Here is a 26,678-nt window from a genome sequence, read left to right on the forward strand (position 1 = left end):
GTGCACACATCTACTATTCACTTTGAAAATACTGCTTATCATTTGACCATATATTTCCTTAATGAGAGCTTTTAACAAGGGAGCAACAAGGGAGCTACAGGGGAGCTATAGGGGATCCCTGTCGCTAAAGTCCTAGTTCTGCTTTAAATACATGAACTATCGCCTTATTCCTGAATATTCTCATAAATAAATTATGACGTAATGAATGGAAAAGTCCAGTGAATATTACATGTGACAACAATGTACTGCAATAACGACACAGCAAAGACTATGTTTAGTTACGACTGCAACTCTTATTACTGTTAAAGCAGGCCTACGATTTGAAAACTTAGTGGCATAAAACTACTTACACTTTCTACCTATTCGCTAATGATGAAATCTTTCATAATCACCCCAGAAAGTAAAAACAGTGCAAGTTATTTGGTTCTAAGAGTGTGCTTCAGCTCAGCCAAGTATGTTGCTCTTACATTGTTCTTTACCCAAACCTGAAACAGAAGGGCATTAACTATTCATGGGTTTCATATTCCTATTTATAGGTGATATTTTGAGTTTTGCCCATAGGAAAGAGTTTGTTTTGAATTGTTAAAGGTTATGGCCATGGTGCAAATTACACCTATGAATCAAATAGAGATGGGCAGATTGCAGAGGTATCAAAAAGTATTGATTTTCATGCAAAAATATTGATACTCCCAAAATAAAATAAATAAATAAATACATACAATACATACAATACATACAATAAAATAAATAAAATAATCGGCTCAAAAAATAATGGTACTCTAATGTACAATCAATATCGCTATTCTTGCCATATAACTTGGTATCAGATCAAAACAAAATCACTTAGTTTTCACCTTATTCCACTCCGCACACATTTGAGTCTTTTTGCTACAGATTCACACTTCCGTTGTTTTGGCATTTCCCATTGAGCAGGAATTCTGTTCACTTAAGCAGAGAACAAGGGAAGTCGATTTAAAGTGGTTTGATTTGTGTAAAACATTCAACTTTCAGGTCAAAACTGCACCTTTTCTCTGGGCGGCCTAAAAACGTTGTTAGTCTAGTCTAGTCTTGAGATCGAAAGCTCTCTGTAAACTAACACAACAGGACAGAGGGACAGTATCCATGGCGACCTAAGGTGAACAGCCCATCGCTTCCCCTTACCTCTATGTGACAGATTGCCGTTGCTCTCCCTCTGCACGCCGTCCGGAGCGGTGGGCCGCAGCAGAGGTGCGTGCGTGGACGTGGGGGTCTGCCTGGTGCCCCCCGTGCTCCTCTCCGTGCTCCTCTCCGTGCTCCTCCCCGTGCTCCTCTCCGTGCTCCTCTCCATCGTGGTGGTCCGGACCTGCTCTGTGGAGGTGCTTTTCGGAGGCGGAGGCGTGGTCGGCGTGGTAGACTGCGTCGTGGTGGAAGCAGCTGCACTCGTGGTGGTTGCAGTGGAAGTCGTGCTGGTGGTCGTGGGGGCTGGCGTCGTAGTCGTGGAAGTCGTGGAAGTCGTGGGAAGCGACGTAGTTGTAGTTGTAGCTGTGGTTGTGGTTGTGGCGGCAGGAGCAGCGGTGGTGGTTGATCTCGGTCGAACTGTACAAAGGAAGAGGTTACAATTCTTATTTCCCACAATTAAATATTGCAAAGTACATGTCTGCGTTGCACCTAGATTGTCGGAGGAGTTGTATTGTTAATTAAAACCTGTAATTATGTTAACATTGCAACATATAATGAGGTCCAAAGCTGTCAGTCCCAATCTGGGGGGTCTGGATTCTCAAGGGGTCGTCACAGGTTCTTGGAAATGAGGTCCAAACTCGATGTATGAATATTAATGAGGGGATGACATGTTAATTACGGCAAAATGTATTATGTATTGTTATGTATGTATTGACATTTATAACTACTATCACTACTGTTCTATAAGATCTTATTAAACAGTAATTAATTAATTAATCAAAAGACAGAAGCTTCTAAAGTGAGAGAAGGATGATCGGGTCGTCAATGTGTCCATGGGAAAAAGAGGGTTCACTGTGAGAAACCATTTTGACAGATATTTGAAAACAAGACAAATAAAAAATGTGATTGGTTGATAATGAAGTAAGGATAATGTACAAAAGGAAATACAAAATAATCACTGTAATTGTCTTATTTGATTTCACTATGTACTCAAAGTGCTTTACATGACACGTTTGATCCCGTAACCAAATCTGCCCCGGGGCTGACTGACGGATGTGGCGGCCAATCTGAGCCTCAACACAAAAACAACCACTTTACCACCTCAGCTATAATCCACCTGGCTTATAAAGTATGGTAATACTGTTACTCAATCAGGGATATTGTTTATTACCGTATTTCCGAGCTATAAGTCGCACTGGAGTATAAGTCGCACCAGCCCAAAAAATGCATAATGGAGAAGAAAAAAACTTATAAAAGTTGCACTGAAGTATGAAATACAGTTGTGAAAATAACAAATAATATCACATATAAGTCGCTCCGGAGTATAAGTGTAAGTATATAATTATAAATATAAGTACAAGTCGCACCCTGGCCAAAACTATGAAAAAAGGTGCAACTTATAGTCCGGAAAATACGGTACATGTTACTATATCCATCTTTACTTCTGACAGTTACTCACCTGCGCTTCTATTGTGATTTGCATTTCAAGTTGAACAGGACTCCCATTCATTTCAATGGATTTCAATAAAACATTACAAAAAGTAGGTTGTTAAAATGTTCAATGATAATGTGAACACACAGCGTATTTGCAGTCGAGATCTTTCTGAATACGGTGAATAAGAGTAGTATCGTATTGAAGAAGCATTTGTTTAGTCGATGTGATACATTTGAGGTTCCACAGTCGAACACAGTACAACATGTAGAGTTTGTGATCATCATTGTAATCCGGTGCATTCTACAGCCCCGTTCCTCCTCTAAGGTACTGTCCTACATACAGTACCTCATCATTTGTTTCTCTCCTCTCTCTGTCAGCGTCTTTTTCCTCATCTGCTGCAAGGTGGGATTCAGAGCGGTCCATTAAGAACAACACCTTAACAAATGCTCTGCAACTGAGGTGGCTGGGGAGAGGGAGGGCAGGTGGTTTGGGCGGGCGTCAGAGCTGGAATTAGGACAGTGGGATGATAATACGGGTGTCCTGGGACCACGTGCAGACTGGGGGATTCCTTGACCTTGATAGAGTCTTCCTCACTGTTGCCAGAGCTCATTTTATGAATGAGCTGGAGTATGTGATGATAAATAATTCCAGTGATTTGAGCATAACGCTGAAATAATTCCTGTAATTTAGCATCATAACTGTGACCAATAATGTGAACTGTATTCTGACATAATCCTTAAGACAAAACGGTTTTGTGATTAAATATTGCAACAATATAGCCAGCACTTCTTCTGGCCGACAATTTCTGCAGTATATTTATGATAAAGTAGAACTACTATCATGACAAAATAGCTTAGAAATACTTGTTCTTCATATTGTTTTTTGAGTCAACTTGGATTTAGAGGAGAAAGGTCTGTGTCCTGCTCTTTGTGTGTTGTTTTCATACGTTTTGTTGTTTTTAGCGAAGAAAACCCTCGATGTGACATGTATTTTTTAACCTTCGTCTTTCTATCTCAACTACTGAAGCTTTAATAAGGTGAAATTGTTGTTTTGGAGGAATTCAGAATTACAATAATGGAGTTTATAACAAATAACAAATAAAAGACTCTGGAACTGATGTAACAAATACATGAAATAAATGAAGCAAAAGAAATAAGAATATCTATCTTTTGGTGGTCAATTTTGCAGTCCACTCACATGTGATACTTGAACCTAAACCAAGTACATATTAGCACTGAATATTGTAAGAAAATCCAAAAATATATCACGCAGTTTTTTCAATATCGACCAGCCCTATTTCAAACGGTTTATATTCCCAAACGACTCAAAGAAAAATCTCGTTTAAATTTTACTTTAGAGGCTAAAAGTCCAGCTACAGTAGATGTTAGTTGTACACTTACCGACAGCGCAGCGCCTCATGTCGGGCCCCAGCTCCATGCCGTCCGGACAGGCGCAGGTGTATTTAGGTGAGTGCTCTGTGATCTGAGGGGCCCGCAGACACAGGTACTCGCAGCCCCCGTTTGGAAGGCTGCCCAGGTTACACGTGTCCGGAGCTGCACACACGGAACAGACAGAAGAGGATCATCACGCGTCCCGTTAATAATAAAGGCCAGACTTAATTTACGATTTACAGAAGAAAAGGTGCAGTTTATGGTGATAGTTGTTTGATTAAAGGCCTTTTGTAGTAGAGATGGTACCAGATTATGAGCAAATTGCCACAAAACTGTGCACAAATATGGAAAAGATTTTTTATTCACATTTGGCTAGGACAAAAAAGGGTTAAATTGCTGGTGTTTTGAGAAGCAGCAGTTAAAAATTACAGCAATGAAAAAAAACAGACAATAAATAAAAAATGTAAGCTGAAGCACACATTATACATTATTTAAAAAGTGTCTCGTTTGGGTGGGAAATGTCTCTCGTCCCACCCTTATTAGACAATAAAATAAAATTGTATGAGAGGTAGTACAAACATAAACAAAGTACAAACATACATTTGTAAAAAAAATGAAAAAATACTGTATATATTTAGTATTGGTATGCAATAGTATATAAGCATATTAGCAGTATATTAGCATCAGAGGTCAACTGCGGTTATTATATATTTAAAATATAAAAATTGTTAATTGTTTATCAAGCAAATGTTCATAACTTACAAACCTTTAGAATAAATAAAGTGCCTTTTTTTTTTTTTTTTTACACAAATACACCAACATTTGCTACTTTCTTGCAGGTTAAATACAGCTTCAAGAAATGCAATACAATAATGTGTTCCTTTTATATATTGATCACAGGTTCAAACCAAAGTGAGTTCACATAATTTCATACACTTGTTCATAAAGGATTAATGGCGTTTGGGTTTTGCCTTTTGAACACTGCTTTGTTCCCTTATATTCAGTGGTAATGATTCCACTCCTGCATCAAACATCACTGTACGCTGACTAGTTTTACATTTTTATGAGTATTAGCGCGTTGTTTAATTTAGCTTCTAACTTTCACAAATCACAAGATCACAAAGAGCTTTAGAAAAGACAAAATTAAACAATTACAAAATAAATATATAAAAGTGACGTATACACAACCTAATAGTTATAACACCCTATAGTACATAACCACAGGCTTTTGAGCTGGTGATTCATGTAAATAGCAACCAAACTATGTTTTTTAAGCCAGAACGTTGACCTCAACATCATCTTCTTAATGGAAAAATAACACAAAAAAGTAAAGAATCATGTTTACAATATTGCATAGGCAACTCTGCAGTAGCTCATACACAATATCAAATACCCGCATGGCTTAACCTTCAAAATATGCACAAGTCATAAAGTTATATCGTCTTTAATGCCTGCAGAAGCTTGACAAGATCTCGCTCTCTCTTAAACTTACTTTCTCTGCACATTCAAAGTGAAGTCTCCCACCACCATCGCTGCAAAACTGTCAAAAACACTTGCAAGTATATTTTTAACCACAAAATCCCTCAAAAGCAGTTGCTACTTTCCTGTGTTTACTTATTTTTTCATCTTGACCCATTTCCAGGCTGTAAAGTGATGTTAAGGCAAGGCTCACTCACAACTTATTCATTACTGCATAGGAATAAAAGAAAAATAATGTCAACTCAGGACTTCAAATCGTGCGGGGAGAAAAAAATCGACCCCCGCAACTCACCCCGTAACATGCAGTGTCATTTAATAAGCTGCAAATGAACTAGTTTGGTACAGTTCATTCTCATAAATAAAGCATCAAGACGTTAAAATATATGTTACTTTCTGTATCGCATCAAATTTTAACAGACAATCAAAAAAAGGGCGTCCAAATTCTGCAATTCCACGCACTTAAGGGTTAGAAAGGGACAACTTCAAAGCGCAGTTGGGGTGGACGGAAACATTTCAGATGAATAACACAAAGACTCGACAGAGAAAGTGCGAAGGGAGAGACGAGAGATTGTGAGGAACGCGTTTGAAAATTTTCAGAAGTGTGACACAAAAATGGTAAAAAAGTCATTTTCACTTTTTAATATTCAATGTTGAGACGGTTTTAGCAATTTTGATGCAATTTATGATAGAATTGACCGCTTGCCTTTATGATACTAGTACTTATTCATTTATTAATTACGTTGTTTTTATGATTTAATCTAGGAATTCTGTCTATTTTATTCCATCTATTATCGAGTCTGGTTGATGATGACATTTCCACCGAATCAACACGACTTTCTCAAATATACGTGCTTAAACATCATTCGTAAATCGGCAAATAAAAGCCAGTTCATCACATTATTTACTCATATTTCCCAATAACTCGCTCATAACTGCATTCCCTCATTCCGAGTTGCCGAGGCCTCTTTCTTGTCTCGCCTTTGTTGGTATTTAGCAGACAACATGCGCGCGTTTGTGATTTTCCCTCCGAGCAGATCTGTTGATTTATTAATGAGAGAACGCAATTAGTTCCCCACCGGCATTCAGACGAGACTGTTTGAGCGGCGAAAAAACAAAAGCGCAAGACGTTCTCTCTTTACGCTCTCGTTGTGTTGGAAACAGACGTGTAAAACTGGCAGGCGCGATGGCAGGCGCGGTGGCAGGTGTGCGGCGGCACCTGGGCGCTCGACACGTCAACAACAACGGCACCAATTCACACGCAGGACACGCCTCTTTAACGAAGCTCGTGTCAGCGGGTGCGACGGCGGTTGTGGGCGTTCTTAGATGGTACAATGTTCGAAGGAGTTTTATCGGTAAAAGAAAAAAGAAAAGCGCAGTTTAGGACGAGGAAATGGGACGCAGTAATCAACTAAGAGGGATGAGTAAAACTAGCAAAACAAAAAAGAACGTGTGAACTTGAATTTGGGATTTGTGTCAAAATGTTGCACAACATTAAAGCGGAATAATGCAACTTTATTTTTTATTTTTAAGTTGGCGAATCGTGCAAGCACCTTGGCACTTCTCTCTGTGGACAAAAAACAACCTTGCAAGTTTATTCTATTATCTGCAACTCGACTATTGGGCTCCCATTTCAAGCGCTGATGAAATAATATCCAAATCCTATAAACAAATTACCTTCTTTACATGTTGTCGTACTGTATATTTGCTGGATTTTCCCTCACACAGTTATGCCACACAACAGCCATTTTGCATTAGTGCCTTTGCAAGCTTATTTTTATCATTTTCACGTCAGGATTAGGTTTAGGTAAAGGTGTTTTGGTTAAGGTTAAAGCTTTGGGACAGGTTTTCTAACCCGGTCTTGGTGGAACTATGTTGGGGAAAAAATTACCGTATTTTCCGCACTATAAGATGCACTGGATTATGAATGGTCAATATTTGATAATTTTTCTATATAAGGCGCACCGGACTATAAGGCACATTAAGCAAAACCAAACGTGTACCACACAAAATCGCTTCAAGGTCAGTAAGCACAACCAGAATTAATCCATATATTAGGTGCACTGGATTATAAGGCACCTTGTCGTTTTTGGAGAAAATTAAAGACTTTTGAGTGCGCCTTATCATGTGGAAAATACGGTAGGCCTCTATAGTGACCTGTCTACACCGTGTCCACTACTTTGTTATTTATTATGTGGACAATTTTGAGTGAACACTGGACATTTGGACACGATTACAAAACGGCCTTTTTGGTACATAATGGATAATACAAGGGCAAGAATGGTAGAGCTGTAGTTCTTTAATCGTTCAGTTAATTAATCAGTTAATGGGGCCTTTTTGTATCAGTTGACTCGTTATTTTATTAAGATTATAAGGATTTATGTGTGGCACAACAGCAGGGGAATGCATGACGCGAGTTAGCTGGAGTTACTGAATTCAAATTAAGATGTCGTTTACAATTACACCTCTGCGAACATTGTCGTTTTCGTGCGAGATCCTAATCATTTTGAGTGCATTTTGCCAGCGTCACGCCCCCCCCATTCAGTCCAGTCATCGTCATCTTTAGTCGAATTACAGCCCTGGAGAGAGAGCCTTACCCTGCGGCTGCCTCTGCTCATGAAACACCACCAGGTCCAGAGGGTTGTTGAGATGCTCTGCCACTTTCGTCACATCGTGTCCCGTCAAACGGTTCACACTGTAAATTGCTTCATCTTCGAGATCCGTCCAGTAGATCCGGTCCTGGAAACAAACACAGCAAAAACGTGTCTGAAAATCTATGGACTCCTGCTGCGACTAGAGGGGAAATTTCAACAATCACGGGCAGATTTCCGCGGCAGGCTGAACGCTGCTTTCATTACGAGCCGTATCTGTGGCTGATGAGGACAATCACACCGGGTTTGTTGCTCCGCTTTCAATCCCGTGCTATCAGTCGGCATTATCTGGATACAGCCTCGGAGCGTTTGGGAACGGCAAACACTGTATTATGCCTTGTTTACCGGTTCACGGAAGGGAAATGTGTTTGGGAGAAATGTGTCAAGCAAAACAACTTCAGGTGCAGTTATGAAGTTACTCAATGGCTTTAATCCAAGTTTGAAAATTGCGGTTTAAAGGCCATCGTCAGAGCAAATTTCTGCCTAGTCAATGTCATGACCCCAAAGCTACATTCACAAGCTGTGGTTTGAATTCACTCCGCCCTAAAAGGCATTGTAAGGTTCTCACAGTGGGAAAAGTGTGTTCTTCCACTGACACACAGTGGTTACGATATTTCAGAAGGTTTTTAAAGCATTTGGACCATTCCTGGACAAATGACGGTTTATACTGACTATTTGATCATGTAAAGGAATCAAAAATAGAATAAAGTGAAGGGATTTGGCGTTGTCGGCAGGATGTGACGCAGCATTATAATTTTGGCATCGAGGACGTGTTCTGTGTGCATGCAACTTACTGTTATTCAGCCGTCATTAACCTTATAGCTATTGTACATTGAGATATACATTTAAAAGAGTTATTTCGTAGATTATCATTTTGCATTTTGTTCACCGTAAACTGCAATATTGATCTAAAACAGCCCAGTAATAGAAATGTAGCCATAGACTTCCCGTTCAAACTGGCATTTCACTGTAACAAGCATCAGATTTTTATTATTATTACTATTTTTGAGAACTCGCTATGTGACATTTTAGAACGCTACATGCTTCGCTACAAAAATAAATTGAATTGAGGTGAAAACAGGGATTTTCTAAGCACTCAAGACAACCCGGGATAACTCGAACATCCAGGAAATCAATCAAAACACAACTAAATACACTAATGATGAGGGGCAGTACGCCACCTAAGGCCCATCCGCAACTCCTAATGAGAACAAGCGGTAGAAAATGAACATTAATGAGGAGGAAACACTGCTGTAACAAGGTTAAAAGTCAATTTAGCAAAGTCTTTTAATAATAAATATTTTAATAACAAATCTTTTATAATAAAGTGCATTGCTAAATGTAGATTTTTCATACACCTCAATGGACTAAGCAAGTAAGTCATTTTGGCAAGCTATTTTCATGATTATAGTATTAGTCATTATTATGAAATTAGCATAAAGAATCACTTCACAAAAATGCCCATGCCTGTCACATCAGACCAAAGACCTCCTTTACAATCCTCTTTAGAGATAAACCATAACATCATAAGTTGTCTGAGTGCTTTGTCGCGCTTGTAGCCATGGAAACCCTCGCTGATTGCCTCAGACAGAGATCAATTAAGAAAAACAGAGACAGCGATAAGAGACAACCTGAGGCGCCGGGTAAGTGAGGTGAAAAGGGCCACACTTGATAACGCGCCAACAAGACTCTAATCAGACTTTGTTTATGGACTTTGCGAAGGTCAAGAATGTCCGACGTTAAACCGCGGATTCTGTTTCCGAACAAACGCCTTTGAATTGTGCCGTGGACATAATCCGGCGTGAGAATTTGAGCCGGGTTATCAGATATCAGTCGTAGGATTCAACTTTTCCTCCATCAATCCCTTTTGAGCGATTGTTTGAGTTTTTCATCCGCCATCGTCTTGGATACAGATAACCTTTTGGCCATGACAGCTCTGTAGAAGCAACGAAAGACAAATATCGGCCATGTTGGCAATACAAAAGTCATATCTGTCATTTCATCTTTCCTTTATGTCTCACTGGACAGCTTCTCTCTATTCGTCAGTGTCGAGACTTTTTTCTTTTTCAATTTCCACAGTCAATCTCGGCGTCTGTCGCTCGTGGCGACCTTCAAGAGCCGCCAGGTTGCTTATCTTTGTTCTGTTAAGTATGCAAGGGACGGAACGTAACCAAATGTGCAGCGTAAAACATAAGCAGAAGAACTTGCTGATGAAATGAAATGAAAAGAGACAATTGAAGCAACTTTGGAGCTCGGACTAGTTCTTCTCATTCAGTGGTCAGTTACAGATACGATGTGGAGACGTTCAAAATAAGCTTTATTTTCATTTTCATTCAGTATTGGGCATATTTTAAGTAAGGTATTTGTTTCTTTGCCATAAAATATTGCTGTACTTGAATAACATAAGATGGACAAGCAGATAGTGGACCCTCTACCAGGAAGGTTACATAGCGCATCTTTAAGAACTTGAAATAGAAGCCAACTGGACGGTTTAGATGCATGGTAAAGTAAAGATCACTTCCTATAAGTGATCTGTTCTTCTGAATCTACCTCTGTATCTTCCTGCGTTGCATCAATGAAATTTCCCCATGTGGGACAATAAAGGAATATCTTATCTTATCTTATCTAAAATAATTCATGGTAACCACATTTTAAGCTTCACTTCGCTCCTTGGCAAAGACGATCTCGACAGCCGTCACTCGCTCTGACCTTCGTTGTCTCGCAGAGGTCATCGCTCCCGTGTTTGCGCGCTCTGAACTTGCATATGCACGGCCGTCTGACAGCCGGGGCGCTGCATCACATTAGCGGAGCACGTCTGGGCTGGCGGGGCGTCTAAATGGATGTGAAGTCTTCCGCGGGTCGAGGCAGAAAAAGCCCAAGAATTGTGTCGCGGATCTCGTCCCCGAAGAGCTTTTGACTGACACGTCGGTTAGGCTGCCATGTCTGCTGCATGCTCGGAACTGAGAGCTCAGGGAACGCCATGGAATTTACAATGCCGAACATGCGTCGACTTTTTATTAGCTCTTAATCCAAAATATAGATCAGGGTCCGCGCGGTTCTCACATGCATGTCGGGCGGTGCAGACGGAAGATTTCTCTGAGGGTATTTTTCGTTCCTGTGTGCGTTTTTGAACACGCTCAGTGCCCGTTTACGACTCGATATGTTGAGCAGAAACTATTTCAGAAGCTTCTTACAGAGATTCTCCCAAGTTTATTGTGAACGCGATACAAAACATCATACATTTTATCACTCATTTGTTTGTTGTAAATTCCCTTTTTGCTCGTGCCAATCAAACACTTATGACATCACAACTTCCACAAATCCCATTTCTGAGACTTGAGCAAACAATGTTGCAGTGTTAATGTGCTACTTACGCTCACAAAGTTGTATTTACGATTTATCTGACACCGCATTTGAGACTATTGTACGTTTCCAGCAGAAGGCAGGCATTTGTTTTGATGTGATAATAATACAAGAATAACATGCATTTCAAGAGGTCTGAGCAGCGTTTGCGGGTTTTACACAGCATGAATACAACTTTTTAGTTGCATATTTAGTTGTTTGCTTAAATAATTGCAGTCTTTGTGATTGGCTGATGGTACAGAGTATTTCATCATTAACAATATTTGGCCCATGGTGTTAAGCTACTGCAGTAGTCACAGCTGCCTTAGGGCTAACTGACAGAGACGTGGCTGTCAATCCGCATCACTGGAGTCTCTGATCCACTCATACACTGTTCTTACTTACACTAGAGGAGGGAGAAGTGGTCATAGCTGTGATTGAACCTTCTTCAAATGAAAAGTGAAGGACAAATTGCTTCCTTTTTCATAATAAGACATAAATAATCTCATTCAATCTACATCCAGCTCTGTAACTGTATAAAGACTGGCATGCCTCTTTCTCCATCTCAATTTGTGATAAACAGTTTTATATTCTGCGCTCTGAGTGGCCTTGTGGTGTGAAATGTGTTTGGCACAGTCTACGCCGCTACAGTCTGACTCACTGCACGGGCAATCTTTAAGCTTGAAACCCATCCGATGTGATTTTCAGGTCATTTTAAGATATTTTGGCTCCTTGAAGTACACACTATGTTCCAAAATAAGACCCACTTCAACATACTTCAATTTCGGGACATGTTCAAAGTCACGTAAGAACGTTCTCACGACGGTTGGGGAAACGGAATTGCCTATAATAAGAAACCAAAGCAAGACACAGAGAGAACAAGCAAAATTCAATAGTAAGTTCCAGGAATTGAACCAACACATGTATTTCTGTGAGATGAGAATACTGCTACCATGACTTTTTGTGCTCACTTCAACAAATTGAAAGTTTGTCCCTTCTTTTTCTCCTTCTTTCAGTAATAATATATACGGAAACATGATTGTATTTCACCCATGAACATCTGATTCCATAATAGATATATAGTCCAAGGCCAAGAATAATTAAGTGTCAAATCATTCTTTATCATCTTGGGAAATGACAATCCTGTTGCACTTTCAATGTTAACCTTCCATTTTTATTTTGTAAGTAAAATAAAAAATGATCCTCGCTATATGTGCATTTTCTCCACATAATTTAGCGGTGTTTTACTCTCCAGAATCCACAATTCGAGCTATTTTGTTGCCGGCTTCCTGCTCACACCTGCACGCTCCGTCTCATCCACCTTCACACGTCTCCCACTGCTTTTCAACTCCAAAAATCGTGTTTTCTCCTTCCGTCTGCTGCCTTCATTGATTGTCTTTTAATCACGATTCCTCTCTTTTCCTCATCCTCCCGAACACAAGCTAATCTCCTGCCTGTGCCCTAGAGCCAAACACACAAAAGTTAAGAATTAATGAAAAGCCAGATATGCAACAGACGCCAAACGGGGTTATTCAGAGCGGATTCTGAGCAGACGTTAATGTTTGTGTGAAAATAAGAAAAAGAAAGAACGGAATTGGTGAAACAATGCAATTTTTTTCATCTGAATTTTGTATTTGTAGGCATTTTGTTCATATATGACACTGCACACATCTGTATCACAACAGGCCACTACATACTTAAAAAAATACTTTAAAAATGACATGCCAACGACTCTGGCTCTGAATGGTCCATGTTGAATCTTCTGCCACAGTGAGACATTGTTGTTTCCTGCTGTTTTTAACAACGGCAACTCAAAGCATGTACATTAGTAATCATATTCCTCCAACTCCAGAAAGCGTCTCATTTAACCATCTCACAGACGCAAACAGACAACAAGTGAGTCCTTTCCTCATAATTTATCATGTTAGCACCAACTTGTAGTGTTGTATCTGGCTGTAAGACCGCAAAAATGGTCAAAACTGTGCTAAATTATGATTTAACTACAATATAGTGCAGGATTTCGACAAAAATATTGAACTGATATTGGACCTAATGGGAATATAAAGTCTGGACCCACAAATGACCCAAACCAGAAGAATCCCAGTAGCAGCGTCCCGTAGTTTGAGAGATTGGTGCACGATGTTCTTGTGTTAAATCGTGCAGTGGCTTGACGCCCGGCAAGTTCTTTCTGAGAATTGAGGTTTGTCCCTGTATCAGAAATGTGCAAGACCTTTTGACTATAATCCCCTTTAAAAGAACATTTTGTAAAACCTCTGCTCTGCCAGTGTCTAGTTTGCGTGGTAAAAATGGAAATGCGCAGCGCCCCGTTCGCTCCATAATCCGCCCTCAAACTAGTCATTATCGCTCAATGGGACGGGGACAACCTGTTGCGGCGCTAACGCATTTTTAATTCGCTCCGTTTCGGCCGGAGAAGTGAACAAAGAGCGGAGGAGCAAAGCCGTTCCTCGCCGCGGAGACGCCCTCCTGGATGCACCCTGCGTCCTGACACCAGCACACGCTCGCACTCGCACACCCGCAGGTGGACGTGATGGATGGTCTCTCGCTTCTCCACTTCCCATCGTCACCGTGCACCGGCAGAGGGGAGAGTCCCGCCGATCACATTTCCACAGGCGTTTCCTCCACAACCTGCTTTGCATTTTTGCTCGGATTAGGTCCAAGCAACTGCCTTCTCTGCGCATCGGTAAATAAAGTAAATTAAACGTCACAGTTTGCAGACATCTTTACAGTTATGGTTCAGCTTCCGATGCTAAAATACACTTTTGTGCCTTTATAACTGGGAAGTAGTGGTGAAGACAATTCTAGATGCATACATTTGTGCAAAACATTGTAACATTTCTATAACTACTGCTTTTTTATATTCCGTTTTTGTTGTCATTAGTTTTTTTTTTTTTATTAGATTGGACTTTTTCTATTCAAAAAACTAAATAAAAATGGCTTCCAGTATTTCTGAACACAAACAAGAAGGACAATTTGACAGAAAATAGTCTAAACTCAACATGCATTTGCTGAAAAAGTCTGCCTTGGGGTATTGCCAGGTGTGCCACGAAAAAACATCCTATTTGAGTTAACGGATTCACAGATGGGGACGAAATTGACTACATTATGATTCTGCAGCAGAAAAGAAGGCAAAACCATCACTATTGCCAAATTTAAAGACACAGACAGTGATTATATACACCATATTATTTTACTAAATGCTCTAATTTAGCCCTGGCATAATCTTGGCATATTCCTGGCATATTCTGGAGGGGGTTTAGAGCAGTGATGCAGGGGTATCTCGATATTTTCGGAATACCTGGTTAACAATAGTCTGACAATATTATGTAAATCCAACAGAAATGTTTTATAACAGGTCTATAAACACATTAGTTGAGGTCTAATCATGTGAAACATCTGTAAAATGAACCACACATTTTCAGAAATATCCCTTTAGGCCATAACTAAAAAGAAACAAATTAAACGTATAATCAGCTCTTATTGTTGCATTATTCCACTATAAACGCTATACTCAATATTTACATTTTTCACATCTTTAAAACAACATTCACCGTATCATGTACATTTCAATTAACATGTTGCCCACCTCTTGTTGGCTCCAGTGCAGTCTACTGGAGCTATATCCACGCAAACAACGCAGATAAAATACCATCAAAGCTGCTGGTGTCATACACAAACATCGTCATAACATGTTATTAGCCAATTGTGCACCTATTATGCGTTGTGGAATAATTTTAATGGGTTTCAAGTGTTTAAAACCCGCGTCCCTCTGCTCACAGCGCCATTACCATATGTAGTGGGTCCTGTTCATCCAAAGCAAATGATAATCACAGCTCGCAGGTGCTCGGTGGCTGCGCTCTCCAAAAAAACACCCTGTATTTCTCCTCGCGAATCCATCCAAAACACCCGTAGTGACCCTCTACGATGATTTAGAAGTACAATCTGCGGTATCTTTCTTTTGAACCCCCAAAAAGTGCACCGCAACTCATAAAAAAGGTTGAAAATCTCCGCTCCAGGCTCTACAAAACCCCACTTTCCCCCGGCCCTGGTAGTACCTCGAACACGGTGAGAGCAAAGGGGTGTCCCAGGTGGTCGGTGGAGGACAGCAGCACTTTGCGGTTGTCCCCGTTCAGGTCCACGCTGGAGAGCAGGTGCAGCTTGGAGTCCACCCAGTACAGGCGTCGGTTGGACAAGTCTGAGAAAGAGCGAATAGAGTCAAACAAAAACAGAAAATTGAGCGAAAGTGTGACAAACAAGAGCGACGTCGGGTTATAGTCAGAGGAAAAAGCCGTATGGGCTGGTAGCTACGCCATCGATCTTGCCCCGACAGGAGGCCGAGGCCCGCGCCAAGGAAATGTGAGCGAGATATGGCCGCTTGACTTTGGCGCTGTGGAGAAAACGTGATCGGTCTTGACGCGGGGAAACTTAACAGTGTTTCCAATTCTGTCCCATTATACTGACCTTTACAGCCAGAATCATGCATCTGTATTTAAGGACCAATATATTTCAGTATATTTAACCAGACTGTTGACTTTTATTATCAACTTGTTCAATGGTCAGATTAGTTTCTTACTTACTTTGATGCACACATTTCAAAATAAAACAGGAAACCATTTTTGACAAGGGCCTAAACAGCATCGTCTTTGTCTTTCTAATTGTTTTATTACGTTACAATTAGCATTACTGAATGCTATATAACACATTACAGGGTTTGGTGGGTTTATTTTAAGGTTTATATGTGAAAAATCCATTTCCACATCCCATTGTGCTCTATGAGTGGTCAGAGCTTTAAACCTCAATATCTCAGAATGACTCAGAACACAAATATAACTCTTTAAATCTAAGGGGAAGACGCAGGTCATCAAAGGTATAGGCCTGTCACAAGATGATTAGTCGACTAGTCAAATGATTATTTCTATTGTACATTGAGACTTTGTTTCGTTGAGTCTTTATTTGAAGGGACAATGTGCAGAGACATTAAGCTGTAAAAAACAAAGATGTTTTGCACCAGATTGTAGCAAAGTAGCTAATTCCATCTGTAAATACTGCACATTCTCAACCAAATACAAGTTGAAATATGATGACGGGTGCTTCTAGATAGAGAAAATATTAGAATAAAGTGTAATTTTGATGAAAATCTGAAAAAAATAATTATTCTTTGACATTTTGATTCAAGAATATTTGTTACCAAAAGGTATTGTGTGTTTTAGAATCTGTAAAACAATCACAATGATCAAAATTTGACTAGAAGAGTTATTTTTATAGTCGACAAATCACGATTAGTCAATTGATTGCTGCAGCCTTACAAAAAATATCCTGTAAAAATAGGGCTCCATGTGTGAGTTCTACTGCGGTTGTATTTTAATCCTACTCTAATCATTTGAGGTTTCAAGTGCTCTAAATCCCAGTCTTTACCCACATTCTTATGCAGTTTGAACACATTTAATCTATTCAAATGTCAACCTTGCAATAAAATAGTCATGTTATGGTTTGCTTGTCTTGTAATCACCAGACTTGTACCCTGCCTCGTGTCCCTGTGAAACTTTAAATGGAGCCTGCATGAATCAAAGCCCACACTACAGTTGCTTCTAATCCACCTCACAGTCAGACCGCAGTAGTTTTACACTTAAGTGGCCTCTCAATCAGCTGGCCCGGGTGAAATCAATACGAGAAAAACAACTCCGTCCTCTTCCTCTCCCTCTGCAGTGGCCTGTAGTCTAAACCGGGCCACGTCTCTCGCTCCCCTCACTCCCTAAATCATTTGTTTTCATATAGATGTGCGGCTCCTCCATTGCTCTGAGTGGCGGCCGCACTTTGCACTCTCCTTGGGCAAGGGCGGCGTGCGGAAATTGGCTTGTTTGCCGCGGGGAGCGTTGCCGAGCGTGATGGGAGGTATCGATGGCACACGCCGCGTCCGCTGTATTAATTTGGCGGCAGTGTTGGGCCAGCTTGATTGATGAGCGCCAGTGGAGCTATGACAATAAGAGGCACTCAGGGATTGCTGCACCTCGAGATGGCTTTTTACTCCCTAATAATGCCTTTTGTCTTCCTCCGCTTCCTCGCTGCTTTGTATTCATTGGAATTTCTGTCTCCGTCCGAAAGAACATTGTAACTTTGTCCCAACTTTCTGCACAGTGGATTTGATGGATTTTCACAGTATTTGCAGCATCTTTAAATGAGGACTAAACGCGAATAGTCTGGATCGGTGTTCATTTTGACACAAGATTTGAAGTTAGTTTTACTCTACTGGGATCTGTCCTGTCGTTGCGCGCACTCACCATTTACCCCTGGCCTCCTACTGCCCACAGACAGGATCAGGGTCAGGGGGCATTGTAGAGCTCTGATGACCGGGGCAGCAGCAGTATTCGCCCGCTCCGACTAGAGCTACTGATGCTCTGATTAGCTTTTGTAAACTTGATTGCGAGCGACAATTGTAGATATTCACCTCATCAGAACGTTTGAGGTTTTGGAGCTTGTGACGTGACAAATCGTCGTAACAGAATGGCACTGACCCGACAGAAAGGAGCCGTGCTGCGTCAAAGGATCGCGAGAACTGCTGCCATGTCTCCTTGAACTTATGGAGAAGCAAACCAGGCTTAATATTGGCCCTTCTAATGTGCAGCCGGCTTAAGTGTTCAGTACTTTTATAGCTAGACTTGACTGGGTCTTGTTCTAGGCCAGGTTTTGTCCTTGTCTAGTCCAGTTTCTCTCTGCGTTTTGTCCCGTTTAAGACTGAATTTTGATGTATATACTAAACTAAGTCAATCAGATGAATCCTACTGCTCTTTTAATGAACATTCTTCAGCTTGAACAGTTCATTTGAAGTCGAGTTTGTGTATAGAAAAACACTTTCACATAAAACAGTCAAAATAAATCCATCTTATACCGCAGATCCCACAAATCCATCGCAGCAGCTTTTCCGAGGATGAACAGTTCTGGACATTACTTAGTCGACAAACGTAATCTTGCTCTACGTATTTTGACTCTGACGATGTCGTGGACTTACCCAGGGTGATGCCGTTGGGCCATTCGATGTGCTCCGACACCAGAATCTGCCGGTCCACGCCGTTCATGCCGGCCTTCTCAATTTTGGCGCGATCTCCCCAGTCCGACCAGTACATGAACCTGTGCGAAACGTTCACAATCAGGGCAACGCTTCTATCGTTAAGTAGAGCAGAGGCAAGAGCGAGATGCTTGTGTTTGACCGTAATAATAAGTTAATTGCTGTTATATAATTATGAAACATCAGTCAGACGAACAAGAATCTCAAGCAGGTTTTATTCATCGTATTCTGTATCTTTACAACCTGAATGTAAAATGTCATCTCTATCAACCAACAGTTCAAAATCAATGTCATTATCTTAGGCCTTTGTTGACAGAAAATAGCAAACTTAAAGGAATAATAGAGGATTTTGGAGCGCAATCAGAGTCTCATTTCCTCGTGGGCAGCCGAGTAGTTCTCCCACATGTCAATCATTCCCTGCGTGAGACTGCACACCTGCAGCCTCTTCCCAGGATAGCAGCACGTTTCCCTGGCTGCGCATGCGTGGTTGATATGCCGGTGTGTGTTTAGCAAGTTCCTTCAGTGTATAGGACAAAATTACGACAGAGAAAGACTGTGTTCGAGCTCAGAAGAGACGGAAATCTGTGGAGATGCAATGCGATCCGTCGCGCTAATAAACAAACGCACGTGTAGCAGCGGGGCTGTTGCGCGGGGGGGTCCTTTTTTTAAAAAAAAAGGACTAACAGTCAATTGAGTTCTCAAATCGGCAAAAAAATCCTCTATTTTTTCTTTAATCAACACAATCTTTCAATGTTTTCTTTCATATGACAAGACATACCAATTAAAAACTAAATATTGTATAGTTTGAATGGGCAAAAGTCCTTCAGTAGCTGTAAATGTGAAACTGAACCCTGAATAGAGCAGTTTTGTGAGAGCTCGGCTAGATATTTTTTCTGAAGTTAAAAATGTGCCTGTTGAAATCTGTCAAATCTAGCATAGCGGTTAAATTTCAGCCTTGCAAAACAACAATTTGCACCCGTCTCTGGTGTGGAAAAGCCCTTGGAGTCGATCCCTCCCAACAATCATTTGAGCGATACGACTTTTGTCATGTTTTAGTCGCGGCCCGTTGTCATGACTCCACTCGACTCGCTCACCCGTGCTGCGGATCGACGGCGATGGCCCGCGGCTCGCTCAGCTCCGAGGCGATCAGGACCCTCCTCTTCCTCCCGTCCACGGTTGCCACGGAGATGCTCTTGTTGCCGGAGTCGGTCCAGTAGATGTTCTTGTGGACCCAGTCGACGGCGAGGCCTTCCGGGGAGTGCAGCGAGTCGATGAGCGTCACCTGTTCAGACGATTCGCTGGCTTTGTTGATGTACGCGCTGGAGGAGAGAGAGAGGGAAAAGAGAGGGAAAGAGAGAGGGAAAGAGAGAGGGAAAGAGAGGGAAAGAGAGGGGAAAGAGAGAGGGAAAGAGAGGGAAAGAGAGGGGAAAGAGAGAGGGAAAGAGAGGGAAAGAGAGGGGAAAGAGAGAGGGAAAGTGAGGGAAAAGAGAAGGAAAGGGAGGGAAGGAGAGGGAATGAGAGGGAAAGAGAGGGAAAGAGAGGGAAAAGAGAGAAGGACAGTGAGGGAAAAGAGAGAGGGAAAGAGAGGGAATGAGAGGGAAAGAGAGAGGGAAAAGAGAGGGAAAAAGAGGGAAAAGAGTGGAAGAGAGGGAAAGCGCGGGGGAAAGAGCAAAAAAGAGAGGGAAAACAAGAGGGGAAAAGGGGAGTGAAAGAGAGGGAAAGAGGGAAAAAGAGGAAAAGGAGAGTGAAAGAGGGAAAGAAGGAAAAAGAGAGAAAGAGAAGGGAAAAGGAGCAAAAAAGAGGGGGAAAAGAGCAGAAATGAAAGGGAAAGAGAGGGAAAGAGTGAAAGAGAGGGGTAAGAGAGGGACAGAGGACCATGTTAGGCAAGCATGATATAACAGGAGCAAAAGGTGACCTAGTTTTAAATAAGGTTTAATACATAAAAATATAATAAAAGTGCACATGGTTCTGCTTGTTAACACACAGTAATTACATTCAAGATTTAACTAGTTTTCCATTGCTTAGTTTATAATCTTACTTTGACATGTAAAAAATATAAGTAAAACACACATATTGACTACTAATCATGCAAGCTTTATCTACCATGGATCTCACACAAAAACAAACTTTGTGATGAATTTTGTGGTTTATTCATATCTGTAAGTGCTATTTTGTGTACACGTCATGTATTTGTTTCAAAATTTCTAACCTTTTTGTAAAACTAAGCACCATCCCACCAAACATTCGAAACATCATCATTCAAAACATTAAACCTGTCACACGCAATCTGTAGCGCTCCAGTTGAAATAAAACGCTCTTGTCCATGTGGGGAAGTATGTTCTCTGCATTTGACCCATCCTTCAAGGCAGATGTACTTACTAAACAAGGAGTACTTACTAAACAAGGGAAGAATTTGGAAACAACTGCATAGAAAAGCCTTGGAAGCCCAATAATTGAACCTGGGATCTTCTTTCTGAGGTGTGAGAATGCTAGCCAGAGAAACACACAAACTCCACCTATAATGACCATGAAATTGACCAGAAAAGTGCAGAAATATCAACTTATACTCTTGTTTGGAAGATGACACGATATGTTTCAGTCTCTTTTTTGGTCATTTTTTTTAAAATTAGGTTTAAATTATGGATAAAATACAAATGCAATATTACTCATTTCCCCACATGTTCCACTTCCAATTGACACGATCCTAAAAAGATAAAATAGTGTATGTACATGTTTCTGATCCCATGTTTGGAGCGTTTCTTGTCTTATCTTTAACTTTGGCTTATTAGAGACTCTTTAGAAAAAAAGTTATCAAAATTTGAAGAAAGATAATACAAACAAATCAACCAACAAATACTAAGCCATATCTATACACAGAGTAAATGATTTATGAAACAGAATGAAATCACACAACTGATATTTGTATAATTCTATTTGGATTTGACTAATTCCTTCAAAATCATGAATAAAACCCAGCACAAAATTATTATTATTATGACTATATGCAAATGGATCCTCTCCTATTCTATCTTTAGTCCTCCTCAAAGCTTTGAACGCACTTGAATCGATCATTTCATGTGTGATACGTTCTTTCAGGTGGACAACAGTCACACCTCCAGAGCAGCTGGCTCCTCACTGAACACAGCTGTGACAATAAAATAAATAAATTACATAAAAAGCAGCCTCTCCCTCTCCTTTTTCCATCTCCCCTTCCTCTCACCCTCCATCCTGCTCCTCTTTTCCCATCGTCACCTACTCGTAACATGTTTATTCACCACAAAATAACGCCTTTAAAGCCCGATACGGAGACGTGTACACGGTCTCGGTGCGATTAAACAGGAGGAGGTGCAGATGGAGAAGGTGTTTTCATTTAGAATAGTGCTTAAAACGGAGATGAGGCGAGATGGATTAGCCGGGCAGGGAAGCAGATTGTGCGGTCAATTGGCTGCGTTAGTGCTCGCCGTCACAGACATGTTGTTTTGTGGGGTAAAAGCTGCTCTTTTGTCTCACAGTGATGGTAATCCAGGCTAGTTCTCCTACTACACCTGCCTGGATTAATACATTAAGACAAAAGCGTCTCGCAAAAGGAAAAGGAAGGTTCTCTAAACAGTGGCCAGGCGACTACCATTACCTTTCTACACCGTTCTCTAAAACTAGTGTTGTACGCATTAATGTACCAACTGTACGTGCACAGATGATTATATTTTTGTTATATTTTCAGGCTTTCTTTGAGCGTGACAAAAGAACGTAACATTATTATTTTATGTTCAGCACTGTAAATGCTGGAGAGTTCTTCTGCAGCGTTATGGATTTGAATCTTGCATTGACTGTACAAAGAGTATAAAATCAAATTATGTACCGTATTTTTGACGATATGCTATTTTGGTAACATTGTCATATCACGATTCAGTAATTCTAAATTAAATGCAGCCCTAGGCAACTTCGAAGAACCAAAAACGTGTTCCCACCCACTGTCGGCTGCTGTCGAGCTCTGAGTGAGTGACAGATGGATTTAAACTTGACTTGAGTCAGCTCTTAACAGCAATATAAATATAATACCTTTAGGAATACTTGTAGTTTGTATGTGTGTCTTGTTCTGTGTTCTCACGGTGTCGTTTTGTATATTAGAAATACCCTGAAGGACAGAAAGAAATGTAATAAAATCTGAATTGTTCGAAATCTGGCTTTATAATTGTGATATTTTGATTTTGTCCTTTTTGTAATTCTCCTCAAAACTTATGGACAAACCAGAATCTTTAGTTGCTGATAATGTTTGAACTAGATTATTCAGGTTGTCGAGTGACACATCAATAGTCACCATCATGAGTTTGCTGCTTGTCCTTCCCGTGTCTCCTCCACATTTTACAACAAACTATCCTGCCTAATATGTCTACGGGAAAACAAAAACAGTTAGCAATTGGATCAGATGTTTTAAGTCTTATAATATAAGAACTATATGTTGCCACTGCAAGATTTATCAATGTCAAACATGATAATCAGTGAATATCATTTCATTCAATCCTCTAAATAGGGAGATAACTTAATGCAATAATGTGTCTGGATATGTGATTGTAGAAGGCTGCAACCATCAGTTTAGTCACGGTATTGAATACATCAATTATTTATTTTCATTGGCATAATACTTTACATTCCAATGGTCTGGGAATAATAAAACGACTGATCCAATAAATGGACTGATCCTGCCGTTAACTTTGTTGTAAGAAAACTTTTTCCCAGCGTTTTGAGAGTAATTACGTTGAACCAATGGTCACCTGGAGAGGCCACGGATGATGTAAACATTATTCACGAGCTCTGGAGCCAACAGGCAGTCGGCAGGGCGGGATGGAGGGATGGATGGAGGGGTGGAGCGATGGAGAGATGGAGGGCAGAACGAGGCAGAGACAGATGAGCCCAAACGAAGGGAGCAGATTGCATCTTTAATTGAGTGTATTATTATTTGCAGCAGACATCTTCATCACAGGGGAGAAGTTAACAAGTGACCGACCCGCTGCATACTAATCTCTGTGTATCAGAGCAGGGCAGGAATGGGGGAAAGTTTACCGTTAAGGAAAGAGTGTGGAGGTCACCGTGACATTCACCTAAGCACGTATTCATGCAGTATAATGGTGCCAAAAAGTCTATACAATGCGTTGTTCTACTAAAGGACACACATTTTGGAGCTTTTAACATGTTCAATTCCTGGAGTTGTATTTTGCTTCATTTGTGCTTGCGCCAATAATCCCGTTTATGGGCTTGAAAGTGCTCAAAAATAGTATAGCATTCACATGACAACAGAGGGCTAATGCTAATCCTGACTAAAAGGCAATTAAAGCCACAAGAATGCATATAAAACTAAATGTACACTGCTTTGGCAATGCATGTTGAATAACAAGGGGGTAATAACGCTTGCAGAATGTCAAATCACATCCTTCATGACATTTTCTACAAAAAAAAAAAAAAAACAGCAGAAGGAGCTAGAACTATATCCGAGTGAAGCAACTGGAACCAAGCTAAATCAATGGCTGCTATTGAAAGTAATGTGAGCAGGTATTTATTGGGTTTGTCAAAGGTGTAAGGACTTTAAAAACATAGAAGAGCTTCATGACCTAATCCCATCCACATGCAGTAGATGAATCCTCCAGCTGTGATTCTGGCTCCTGCTCTGGAGCTGCTCCTGCTCTGGAGCTGCTCCTGCTCTGGAGCTGCTCCTGCTCTGGAGCTGCTCCTGCTCTGCTCCAGACCAGCCCGGCTTAAAAGTTGGGTCAAATACAGGTCACATTTGCCCACAGGTACAGAGAGGTACTGCTGCAGACAAATTGTAATTCCAATCCAACCGTCTACGTTCTTGTACCGTCTATAATCACTTCAGCTTCACCGCTTCATGAGATTAGCGAACCACTGCTAACTGCCCTTGCGTACAAACTTTTTTGGTAATTCTATTAACTTTCATTGCACGCTAATGGAGACAACTTCATTTGTCCTTCCTCCATCACCAGCCCTCGAGCTCTCTCTGGCTTTCTCTGGCTGCGCTGGTGCAAAGTGGCGGTGGCGTGCAGACGAGCGACGATTGTGATTATTGATGCGGTTAAATTACGCAGCACACGGTTGTGACGACTACAACTCCTCCCTGTGTCTGTCAGCACGCTCTCTGTACAATCGAAGGTCAAACTCGGCCACCGTCTTCTTCCCGTCAAAGTGATGACACGGGCCTGCAGGTGGGGGACAGGTCGGCGGAGATAAGATAGATGTCTGAAGGGGGGAATGACAGACGTGCAAGGCAGAGCTTTGGGAGGATGCGGTTAGTCCTTCAAAAGTCCTGATCCGCGCACTTACACACTCCATTAACCCGGGCGCTGGGGGCTCTTTATAACCAGTTTGTAAAAATAACAATGGGCTGAAACGGCGCGGTGAGAAAGCGGACGTGACAAATGGAAACGGCAGCGATACAGAAGCGATATCGTGCATTTAATAATAATAGCGGGTTTACTGCGATTGAATATAAAACATGCACCAGAGGTAAAGCCATCCAGCTACGAAGTCTTGACCAAGCCGGGCTCAAGATCTGGAGAAGGGGCGTTGGGCGCGGCAGTGGGGCGTTCACTGCTCCGAACAGATTGCTCCAGCGGCAATGAAGGATGGGTCATGTACGAGCACGTATATACCGTATTTTCCGGAGTATAAGTCGCACTAGCCAAAAAATGCAAAATAGAGAAAGAAAACATATATAAGTTGTATGAAATGCGGTTGCAAATGTGAAAATAACAAATAATATCACATATAAGTCGCTCCGGAGTATAAGTAAATAAGGATAAATAATAAGTCGCACCCCGGACAAAACTATGAAAAAAGTTGCGACTTATAGTCCAGAAAATATGATACTTGGACTAGCACCACGTCAAAGCTGGCACAAAACTAGGACTAAACCAGAACTAAACATGGACAAGGCCAGAGCTAAACCAGGACTAGAACAGAATCAAACATCAGAATTAAACTGGGCTCATCCTCGGACAAAATAACCCAACTTCCTTTATATATTCCTTTTAACCAGCTGCATAACAGTTGAAAATGGGTCTTATTCAACATTCAAAAAGACCAGTTTCTGTAATTTTGTTTATTTTAGTTCTCGTTTGAGATATTGAATTATCATCATTTACTTAAAAAAAAAAAAAGAGTATTATTCTGTCAAAATAGCAGCTTAATTTTGGTGCAGTTCAACCCAAGCACAAAGGATTCCGTGCACATCTGTGGATCATCTCGTGTGGAGCAGAACCGGTTTTGTCCCGCGCTCTCGCTGATCGTTACCTGTATATTTTGCGGTGGTAGAGGTCACACCAGAACATCTTGTTGGAGGACACGTCCACGTCCAGGGCCACGGCGTTCTTCAGCGTGGGCACCACCTGAGAGTACTCGCTCTTCAGCAGGTCGATGCGCCGGATCTCGTGGCGATTGGTGAACATCAGGTACGGACTCTTCCCTAAAGGACCACACGCAGATCATATTTAGAGATTCAGTCATAATCTAGACCATAACACGCTTGGTGAGTCAATCAGTGTCAGAGGGGATAAAATGTCAATAACACATTAGGAATTTGAGACGTTATGCCTTTTTTGTTTACTTTTAAACCATCTTGCTCACCACAAAATGTTTTATTGTACATGTACCTGTAAATGAAAATTGCTGTAAATATTGAACAAAGCATGTGTTTTTATGTAGATATTATGACTTTTTTAGGTGAACTCTAAGATACCTGTTTCACAAACTTTAAAATCAGGAATTAGTCCTATCTACTGTATACATCACATAAATACCTGTATGCACATAACAGATTTACCCAATAGACACTACATCACAAGTACGACAAAGGACAAATGAGGAAAAAAACATGTTTTCAAGGACATCGGCAGCGCATTTCTTCAAATTACATCATAAAATAATACAACAAAAGTGCAATGAATGTGCAGCAGCAGCAGCAGCAGCAGCAGCAGCAGCAGCAGCAGCAGGAGCAGCAGCAGCAGCAGCAGCAGCAGCAGCAGCAGCAGCAGCAGCAGCAGGAGCAGCAGCAGCAGCAGCAGCAGCAGCAGCAGCAGCAGGAGCAGCAGCAGCAGCAGCAGCAGCAGCAGCAGCAGAAGCAGCAGCAGCAGCAG

The 26,678-nt window shown here is 41.1% G+C and overlaps 1 protein-coding gene across 2 annotated transcripts in view; it reads right to left on the reverse strand.

Annotated features, from left to right (window-relative positions):
* lrp8 (low density lipoprotein receptor-related protein 8, apolipoprotein e receptor) overlaps positions 1 to 26,678 on the reverse strand; it is a 255,901-nt gene that overhangs the window by 12,665 nt on the left and 216,558 nt on the right. For both annotated transcript variants that reach the window (XM_072439163.1, XM_072439161.1), the window contains exons 10-16: positions 25,837 to 26,008; positions 19,629 to 19,853; positions 18,478 to 18,596; positions 15,527 to 15,666; positions 8,058 to 8,199; positions 3,994 to 4,146; positions 1,162 to 1,575 (exon numbers count right to left, since the gene is read on the reverse strand). In XM_072439163.1, coding sequence (XP_072295264.1) covers positions 1,162 to 1,575; positions 3,994 to 4,146; positions 8,058 to 8,199; positions 15,527 to 15,666; positions 18,478 to 18,596; positions 19,629 to 19,853; positions 25,837 to 26,008 — 1,365 coding nt within the window. The remainder of the gene's footprint in view (positions 1 to 1,161; positions 1,576 to 3,993; positions 4,147 to 8,057; positions 8,200 to 15,526; positions 15,667 to 18,477; positions 18,597 to 19,628; positions 19,854 to 25,836; positions 26,009 to 26,678) is intronic.

This window comes from Eucyclogobius newberryi, unplaced genomic scaffold (genome assembly GCF_026437365.1).
Source record: "Eucyclogobius newberryi isolate DKJ021-1_F unplaced genomic scaffold, fEucNew1.0.hap1 SCAF_9, whole genome shotgun sequence".
NCBI lineage: Eukaryota > Metazoa > Chordata > Actinopteri > Gobiiformes > Gobiidae > Eucyclogobius > Eucyclogobius newberryi.